The sequence below is a fragment of the Clupea harengus genome, chromosome 7 (assembly GCF_900700415.2).
Source record: "Clupea harengus chromosome 7, Ch_v2.0.2, whole genome shotgun sequence".
NCBI classification, from domain to species: domain Eukaryota; kingdom Metazoa; phylum Chordata; class Actinopteri; order Clupeiformes; family Clupeidae; genus Clupea; species Clupea harengus.
Window position 1 is genome coordinate 19,273,259 of NC_045158.1, and position 10,163 is coordinate 19,283,421.

The following is a 10,163-nucleotide window of genomic DNA, read 5'->3' on the forward strand; positions in this document are numbered from 1 at the left end:
AGAGAGAGAGAGAGAGAGAGAGATGGAGAGAGATAGAGAGGGAGAGAGAGATGGGGAGAGGGAGAGAGATGGAGAGAGGGAGAGAGAGATAGAGGGAGAGAGAGAGAGATAGAGAGGGAGAGAGAGAGATATGGATAGATGGAGAGAGAGAGAGAGATGGGAGAGAGATAGAGAGAGAGAGATGGGGAGAGGGAGAGAGATGGGAAGAGGGAGAGAGATAGAGAGGGAGAGAGATAGAGAGGGAGAGAGAGATGGGGAGAGGGAGAGAGATGGGGTGAGGGAGGGAGAGAGAGAGAGATGGAGAAAGAGATAGAGAGGTTTCATGTCTTTAGAAGTCTGTTCTCAGTCTTTCTGTCTCATGTTTCAAAGTTGTTACATTTCTCTACTTCTTGTTTCAGTATTGCATTCTGGTAAGCACATTGGGCTCCTCCCAGAAAGTCACTGCATAAATACCATTGCTATTATTATTGTTAAAGCACCATATTGAGAAACATTGACAATTTCTTCTTTGCTCAACTCTTTTCAATCACGTAGCAGAAGGTGCTCTCTGAAAGTAAAAGGAACCTCATGCCAACGGTGCCATGCAAAATGAGCCGCGTCTGCCAGCTATGCCACATTGTGGCCCTCCAGAGGTTTATCAGCTAAACAGTCTTTGATGTGCCGGAGTACGGCTGAACAGGTTTGGGTGAATGTTTAATGGACCGGCTCTCCCCCAGAAGAGTCAAATACATTATGACCAGCAGCTCACTGTTATCCAGCATTAACTCTGCATTAGCCTGTGGCCAACAGTTAACTAACATTAAAGGATCGCATTCTCCCATTCTGCATACGGCTGAACAGGTTTGGATGATTGTTTGATGGACCGACCCTTTCTCTGGAGAGTTCAATTCAACTCAATTCAATTTTATTTATGGTGCCAACACAATAAAATTGTCTCAAGGCGCTTAATTAATCAGTCACATACATTATGACCAGCAGCTCACTCCAGCATTAACTCAATACTGCAGCCAACAGTACTGCCCTTACTATTAGCCAACAGTTGTGTCCTTACTATTAGCCAACAGTACTGCCCTTACTATTAGCCAACAGTAGTGCTAATGTAACCAGTATTGTGGTTCCATCCATCAAGTCCCCAACGAATGGCAACTCAATGCTAGCCTCAATGAAGTCAACCCTGACAAGCCAATCAATTCATACATAAAATCCACAGTGACAAGCAGCTCAATGTTAGCCTACATCATGTCAACCCTGACAAGCTACTCAATGTAAGCCTACATCATGTCAACCCTGACAAGCTACTCAATGTTAGCCTTCTTCACGTCAACCATGACTAGCACTCAATGTTATCCGAATATTGCATCATGTCAACCATGAGTGACTAGCAAGTTAGCCGCATATTGCTAGCCTACATCAAGTTCATTGTGACATCTAAATGCTGCCTTGTATTAATCCCTCGTTGATGGGACCGCTAAAGCTAAAAGGCACAGAGGGCTGAAATCGACCAGTATTTCTGTCAACCTTCACTCAAGAATTAGCAGTAATGTAAGTGATCCATCAAATTACAGCTTTAATTACAGCTCACCCAATCAGCGAAAGAAAGGCAAGGCAGAATATGAACAAAACTCTATCTGTGAATATCCACCAAGCCTACCTGAGAACAACGCAGCTCAGTTTATTAAGGCAAATTAAATTAGTACACTCAATCACAAAACAGAGATGCTCCAACCACAGCTAAGTTAAGTATGTAAAAGTGTGCTCACAGCTAAGTTAAGTATGAGTTTGTGCTCACAGCTAAGTTAAGTATGAGTTTGTGCTCACAGCTAAGTTATGTATGTATGAGTGTGTGCTCACAGCTAAGTTAAGTATGTAAAAGTGTGCTTACAGCTAAGTTAAGTATGAGTGTGTGCTCACAGCTAAGTTAAGCATGTAAGAGTGTGTGCTCTAGGTAAGTGTATGCTTCAGGTAGGGCAGCTGGTGCTTACCTGATGGCGTGGGCGAGATCCACACATTTCCAGTGCTCTATAGGCTGGCCGTTGAGCTGCAAGAGTGTGTCCAACTGCTGCAGGCCCGCCTGGTGAGCTGGGCCGCCTGGGGGACAGAGGCACTGACAAAGTGAGCACACTATCCTTGCACAAGTCAACACACACTCTAATGCACACCCACCCAAATCCCTCATACACACATCTCGACATCACACACCAGTCCGAACCTCAGCTTCAGCCACTCACACACACACACACACTCCCCATAAGTTAAAACACAATCCAGCAACACACTTCAATGCACACCCAAGCATATGCTGAAGCACACACACAAACATTAAGCAAAAAAAACACAAGATTGAGGTATTAATGACTGACCTGGGTCCACAGCCTGGACCCGCACAGGCGAGTCTGAGCAGATGGTGAAGCCGTAGCCATCTCTTCCTCTGTGGACGGTCACCTGCAGGAGGGACGCATGGCCAGGAGAGTTAGACTCAAACACACAGTCCCTAAACGCATACACTGGTTATTCAGCCATACGTAAAACCCAACACCACGCAGTCTCTGAACACATACACTGGTTATTCAGTCATACATATACCGGTAACCCAATACCAGTTTTCAGCCTCTAAACACATACACTGGTTATTCAGCCATACGTAAAACCCAACACCAGCTCTCCAGACACCCCACACGATCTGAACTTGAAGCCCAAACACTGGCTCTTCAGTTACTCATTAATATCAACCATGAGCTCATAGCTCATTTTTTAAATCGAAACCATATCTTTAATGACTCCTTGAACCCAAACACCAGCTCTTAAATGACTCCTTGAACCCAAACACCAGCTCTTTAATTACTCCTTGAACCCAAATACCAGCTCTTTAATGATCCCTTGAACCCAAACGCCATTCCTTGACTTAAACCCACACACTGGCTCGACATTTACTTGTGAAACCCTGGAACATTCCAGAAACCTTTCAGCCTGATACATGGTCAGTCTATCGTCCAGGCTGAACTCATTGTCTTTAGGGCAACTTGCTCCAAACTGACGCGAGAGACCTGTGTGTGCATATTCCAGAGAATTAACATTCTGGTGTTTCAACATTCTTCAATCTTGACCATGATCCATGTGGGTCCATGATACATTAATGAGGAGACATGACTCAATGCCACAAGGGTCACAACCTCTGACATTTGTTTAGCTGAAACCGTGCAAACACTAAATGACTCGCGTCTACGGGAACTGGGTCAGTTCTCCTTATTGAAAATACTTTGGTAGCTGCCCTTCAGGAACCCCACTGTACAGTCCCGACTCCCAGCCCAGCCACACAGCATGACGACTCCAGTGATACACCTGTAGTCAGGAGACAGTATCCCTGCAACCAGCCAAGAGCGACTGGGTTCAAATTGGCAACCCCCCCTCCCCCCAACCCCCCTAGCGAGGGCTGAAATGTCACAGCAGCAGTGGGGTAGACTGGATATTAACCCCCCCCCCACACACACACACCTTCCCAAAAGCCCCCGGTGGGTGAGGGTTGCCGGGAGATGGGCTCAAGCGCTCCCTGGCAGGAGAGGAAATGTCTGGAAGTAGAGCCCCACACGGCAGGACAAGCGGCCAGCCAGAGACAATATTTGGACAGCAGAAGTTAAAATGTCAATTCGGGTCCAGAGCCAACATAAACAGAAAGACAGAGTGAGAATGAGAGTGAGAGAGAGAGAAAGAAAGAAAGAAAGAAAGAAAGAAAGAAAGAAAGAAAGAGGGAGACCGACAGAGAAAGAGAAATAGAGAGAAAAAAAATGTTCAGCTAAGTGACTGCCCAACAACAAAGCGAGCTCAGCTGATAACCCTCCATAGCGTCCCTCCACACACACACACACACACTCAAGCTCAGAGTGATGAAATAATTCATCACCCAAAACTCGACGGGAAAGTGCCCCTCTGCTCCGACTTCTGTAGGAACCGTATGTGTGCCCCCCACCCCCCCTCCCCCCAACCCCTGCCCGCGCTACCCTTTTCTCTTCTTCTTTTTTTGTGTTTTTAACGGCGGATCGCTGTAGGGATGCCATCCCATTTATACGCATCTACATATTTCAGGCATAAATCCCAAAGGTTTCTTGTGCTAAAACAACTCCCTTCCACCCCAGTGCACAACTTCTCTACCTCTCTATTCACCTCCAAAAGTAGCCAGTCCTCAGGCTCAGCGACACTAATGTCCTTTTTTTAAATACCCACAAGGCTTTGCAGATTCACATACCCGTATACATCGAAATCAAGGCGTGCTAAACAGTCCTGAACAAACGCAAAACAAGCATCTAAGCCACATCATAATAGGCGTGTTGTGCGATTCCACTCTCTCCCCTGATGCCGCTCTCCGCCACTAAAACAAGGAGCTGGAACGCTTAAGCACAAACCTTAGGGAGATTTCGCTCGATGCAGAAATGGCATAGTCCATGGATGGTGTGCATATTTCATGTAATGCTGTGTGGCATGTTCTGCGTTCCTCTCCCATGGAGCAGTCCTAGTCCAGGTAAAGCGCAGTGGTGTATGTGTGTGAGAGACGGTGTTTGTGTGTGTGTCTGTGTGTGTGTGTGTGTGGTGGTGGTGTTTTCGAGCGGGACATGCCCACTCATGGGAACTGGCCGGGCAGAAGAATAGCAGGAAGTCACCTTCCAACCCCCCCGGCGACCAGCGGCCTCGTGTCAGCCCTCGATAAGCCGCTCCACTTCCTGAGCTCTCTCCACAGAACAGCCATACACATACATTCATGCGGCAGATTTAAAGCACCATTTACACACACACACACACACAGACACACAAATATAAACACAGACATACATGTAAACATAAACACACACACAAACAACTCAACATAAGAAGCCAAACATTGTCCAAAACACAAAAAAGAAGCACACACAGACACACACACACAAGCTGCAAAACACAAGCGTGGTCACACACACTGGCAACAATAAAGAAGATAAGAACCAACTCGCTCATATACACAACAGCAATAAAATAGCAAGACATCTACATGGCGCCAACCATACTGCTAGATTGATTCCTTCAAACTACTTTACATTAAAACACACTCCCAATCAGCAGATAAACTAGTATACAGCAATACACACTCCTATCAGCATTCACTCACACAGCCAAACTACTCCTGCAGACTGACCAGCTAGATGACCTTACACACTTTCTCCCTGATGAAGGAGAACTCCACTCTCTCCCCGATGAAGGAGAACACTGTGATTAAAATTACAAAGTGTGAATGTAACGATTACAAAATGGAGTATAATGCACAAGTTACACTGTCGTTAGTTTAAAATAAAATCAACCTTTTATGATGGAGTAAAAAAAACGTATTTTTATTGTTTTATTCTTGGATATGAGTTTAATTTTGACTTTTAGAATGGAGTTTTGAGAATGACTTGATGCTTGAAAAATGCTTGATGGGATATGAAGGCTGGAGATCTCTGCTCTGTTTGATGCTGCCTTAATGACTTTAGCCCTCAGTGTTATTAATTGCCGTCCTCTGCAGAAATCATACTGAATCTCTCGATCAATGGATTAGGGTACGAGGGGAAGAGAAAGGGGCTGATTAGGAGCCCAGCGGCATGATGGGAGAGACACACGGGGGAGGGAGCCGGAGAAGGAGACTGGCCCCGGCCCCGGCGCAGATAAATCATAAACACTCAGCAGCGACGGCGCTTCCGATCCTAGCCCCGCGCCACGGCCTTTTCCCTTTTCCCATCTTTGTCTGCAGAGAAAAGAGCTGGCCGTGGAGCAGCCATGGGAAAAAGACGACAAACACACACACACACACACACACTTTTTTTTTTCAGAGGGTGGGTGGGTGATTGGGGGTAGGTGCTGGGTGTGGGCTGATGGCCTGACAATAACACCAATCATATTTCTACACGCACACACATTTCTACATTCTCTACAACCGCACACGCACACACAAACACACAATATTCTCTACACTTCATATGCACACACACACACAGCATTCTCTACACAAACATATGCACACACACACAGCATTCTCTACACACACATACGCACACACACACACACACACACACACACACACACACACACACACACACACACACACACACACACACACACAGCATTGCCTACACATACATATACACACACACAGCATTCTCTACACACACATACGCACACACACACACACACAGCATTCTATACACACACATACGCGTACACACAGACAGCATTCTCTACACACACCTCCCCATTCTAAAGGATCATCACACCACACCATTCTTCTGCTTTTCCCATCATTAGTGAGGAGTTCTACCGGCACCTTCTCCACCCGACCCGACCCCACCCCACCCCTCCCCACTCTCCTCTCCTCTCCTCTCCCCTCCCCCCTTTCACCCCCCCCTCCATATACCTCTCTTCTCCTCTCCCTCTTCTTTGCTCCCCTTCCTTCATTCCTGTCATTCTCCTCCTCCTCTCCCTCTTCATCCTGTCTTTGCTCCTTCTCCTCTCACTTCTCTCTCTTCTTCCTCGCCCTCTCTTCACTCTCTCCATCCTCTCTTCCCCCTGTCCCCACAGCGGACTGCCTCTTATGGCCGGATGCTGGGGGACACAGAGGTGACTCACTCTAACCTTTGGCTGATAATCGCAAACACGCCGCACACAGACACGCAAAGGCCAGCACAGGGGGCCTGTATGATCCCCTCCACCATCAGTCACACAACAACCGTGTGTGTGTGTGTGTGTGTGTGTGTGTGTGTGTGTGTGTGTGTGTGTGTGTGTGTGTGTGTGTGGAATCAGTTATGCGCTGCCCTTTTGTTATTGAAGAGGAGGGAAAGAAAACAACAAGCAGAAACTGAAAACAAGCAGCCCATTGTATAAGCACTTTCCTGTGTGTTATGGATATTACCATGTCCTGTTCACTTCAATTGTGCGCGCAGAGTAATCATATTTGAGAGAAAAAAAGGCTTTTGTTCTACTTCTGACTGACCATGTCAGGACTATTTTCTTCATCACAACCTCATCTACCCAATGTCACCACACACACACACACACACCAATACATTTATAGCCAACAGACCAACACGGCAATGCATTCATTCATTAGTGAAGATCCCTGCACAGAAGGTAACGAGCAGAAGCACCATGACGATGTAGAGCAGGAAGAGAGTAGGAGGTGAACTTACGGTGAAAGACTGCATGTTCTCGGCGCTGGCCGTGTCCGGTGCTCCTGCATGGTTTGAGACGGCCGAATCTGAAAGGAAGACAAAAGAGTCCCAGGAGTCCCAGGCTGAGAGAGTGCCCTTTGAGAACATCCTGACACCGCGGCCGCCCGCCCGCCCGCCCGCCTGTATGCCTGCCCGTCCGCCCGCCCGCTCCGTGGTCCAAGCCAAAAGTCCCACCGATTAATAAGGTCCAAACCGAGCGAGAGAGAGAGTGTGTGTGTGTGTGTGTGTGTGTGTGTCTTCGGAGGAGAGTAAGCACACACTGATGAGATCACTCGCTACTGAGTGCTTTACTGGAGGGGAGTTCACTGGCACAGAGAAGGGGGGGGGGGGGTGCAAAGGGGATGACAAACCCCCTACCTAATCAAGCAGCTCCGGGCTCCCCCCGTGTAACCATAGTGATTACAACTCTCCCAGGAAACATTGTCTTTTTAAGCATTCCTCATAAGAGCACCATTCAGGGGGACACAAAGCAGCTGGCTTTTCCCCCCTTCAGCCCAGTACAAAACCAAGAGCCGCCCTCTCCCCTGCACCCCTAAACCAGAAGCCCTCGCCCCTGCACCCCTAAACCAGAAGCCCTTCGCTCCTGAAGCCCTAAACCAGAAACCCTCTGACCCAAACTCCAAACCCTAAACCTTTTTTCTGCACCCTCAATGAAAAAAAACGAAACATAGATTACTTCTCCCCAACACCCTAAACCAGAATCCCACTCCTCTGCCTACAAAAGCAGCTTCTCTTCCCACAAAAGCAGCTTCTCTTCCCTGCACCCCTAAACCAGAAGCCCTCGCCCCTGCACCCCTAAACCAGAAGCCCTTCGCTCCTGAAGCCCTAAACCAGAAACCCTCTGACCCAAACTCCAAACCCTAAACCTTTTTTCTGCACCCTCAATGAAAAAAAACGAAACATAGATTACTTCTCCCCAACACCCTAAACCAGAATCCCACTCCTCTGCCTACAAAAGCAGCTTCTCTTCCCACAAAAGCAGCTTCTCTTCCCTCTGCACCTCACAAGCCAAAACCATTACACTCGTCACCCTTCACCCCTACCCCCCCTGCCTGCACCCCTCTACCCAGAACAACAAGCCGTGTCCTTTCTCCTTCACTCCTACCCAGAGAAACCCCACACCTCTGTCTTCCCCCTCTTCACCATGAAAAAGACACCTGCTCCTCTCCTCCTTACTTCCCAGCCCAACGCCAGAGATCCTCTCCTCTACCAAACACCAGAAACCATCTGCTCTTGCACCCGACAGCCAGAGGCAAACACTCACCTCAGCCACAGACACAGACCCCTCAACCCAAAACTAGAAGCCCCCTTTCTCACCTCTTAATCCAACCACCACACCCAAACACAATCTGACCTCTCACCTCTTAGCTCAACCACCACACCCAAACACAATCTGACCTCTCCTTGACCTCTTCTTCCCCTCCTCTCTTCACCTCCTTCTGTTTACCACAGGGCAGCTCCTGTTTTCTCTCCTCTCCGCTCCTCTCGTCTCGTCTTCTCTACCTCTCACACACCAGCACAGAATAGTTCTCCTTTTCTCTGCCTCCCCCCTCTCCTCTCCTCTTCTCTCTTTTTCACTCCTCTCAGACAAATACTCTCTCCTCTCTTTTCTTCATCTTCCTTCTCGCTCTCCACTCTTCTCTCTTTTGCACCTCTCTCCAACACAGAGCAGCTCCTCTCCTCCTCCTCCTCTCTCTCTCTCTCTCTCTCTCTCTCTCTCTCTCTCTCTCTCTCTCTCTCTCTCTCTCTCTCTCTCTCTCTCTCTCTCTCTCTCTCTCTCTCTCTCTCTCTCTCTCTCTCTCTCTCTCTCTCTCTCTCTCTGACAGATGCAATGTGCTGTGCACTCTCACTCTCTCTCTCTCTCACACACACACGCACACACACCACGCACTCAGCCCCTGTGTGCTCTACTCCACTTGTCGTGATTCCCGCACGCAAGCCCCTCTGCCCGCTGCCAGCCTGTGCGCTCGGCTTCTGCGGATTTGTCAGCTGTTGTTAAGATGATCTTTGCAATAGTGTCTCTTACACGCCACTCTGAGCAGAGGGGCACAGCAGACATGGCGATGGTGGCAGCAGCATCAGGATCACTTCAGTCTGACTGCACTCGTTTAACAGAAAAATAGAATAAACAGAGAAAAGAAAAGAAAGCAAGAAAAAAAAAAAAACTTTCCCACATGAAAGAGAGGACGGCAGAGCGATCTCTCCCATAGATTAAGAGCTGCGCTGATGCGCCGTGAAAGCTTTAGAAGCGCCGCGACCAGCTCCGCGGACATCACCACGGAGACCGGAGCCGTGAGCCGTGATTGGAGGGTGGGCCGCCCGCGGGGCTTTGTTCCCGCAGAAAGAGCAGCGGTGGCCGACTCGGCAGGGGGGGTCGCCTGGGAACCTCCTGAAAGACTCGTCTGTCTGACAGAGTGTGAAAGGTGATTATATACTGTCTGTCCCTAGCCCCCGGAGCCCCGGAGCCCCAAAGCCAAAGAGGCTTAGGCGTCATGAACAGTGCTAAAGTCTTTAGATTGAGAATTAATCTCAGGGAAAGTGTGTCAAGTGTTTCAGCCAGCAGGGGAAAAAAAAAACTCTTGTTTTAGTGTCACTATTAATAGTCTTTTCTGTACTGTAAACGGATGAAGCCGTCACAGATGGTTTCTACAGCTGACTACAACAGAGCCTGAATAAAGCTAAACAAACAAACAGACCAAAATAAATGTGTGCATCCGCACATCCACAGACCCACACCCACACACACACACACACATACACACCCTCACTATCTGACGTCATTAATATACACACACTGAGACACACACAGACATACCCACATGCATGCCTGTATACACTCTGTATATCTCTTATATTCAAACAAAGAAGAGATACAGGCACACATTCAATCTCAACCCCCCTCCCTCATAAATGCACATGCACATACAGAGACACACA

At 48.2% G+C, this 10,163-nt stretch overlaps 1 protein-coding gene across 2 annotated transcripts in view; it reads right to left on the bottom strand.

Annotated features, from left to right (window-relative positions):
• Positions 1-10,163, bottom strand: part of LOC105911416 (regulator of G-protein signaling 3-like) — a 45,843-nt gene that overhangs the window by 17,226 nt on the left and 18,454 nt on the right. For both annotated transcript variants that reach the window (XM_031570763.2, XM_031570764.1), the window contains 3 exons: positions 7,185-7,252; positions 2,361-2,442; positions 1,983-2,088 (listed from right to left, as the gene is read on the bottom strand). In XM_031570763.2, coding sequence (XP_031426623.1) covers positions 1,983-2,088; positions 2,361-2,442; positions 7,185-7,252 — 256 coding nt within the window. The remainder of the gene's footprint in view (positions 1-1,982; positions 2,089-2,360; positions 2,443-7,184; positions 7,253-10,163) is intronic.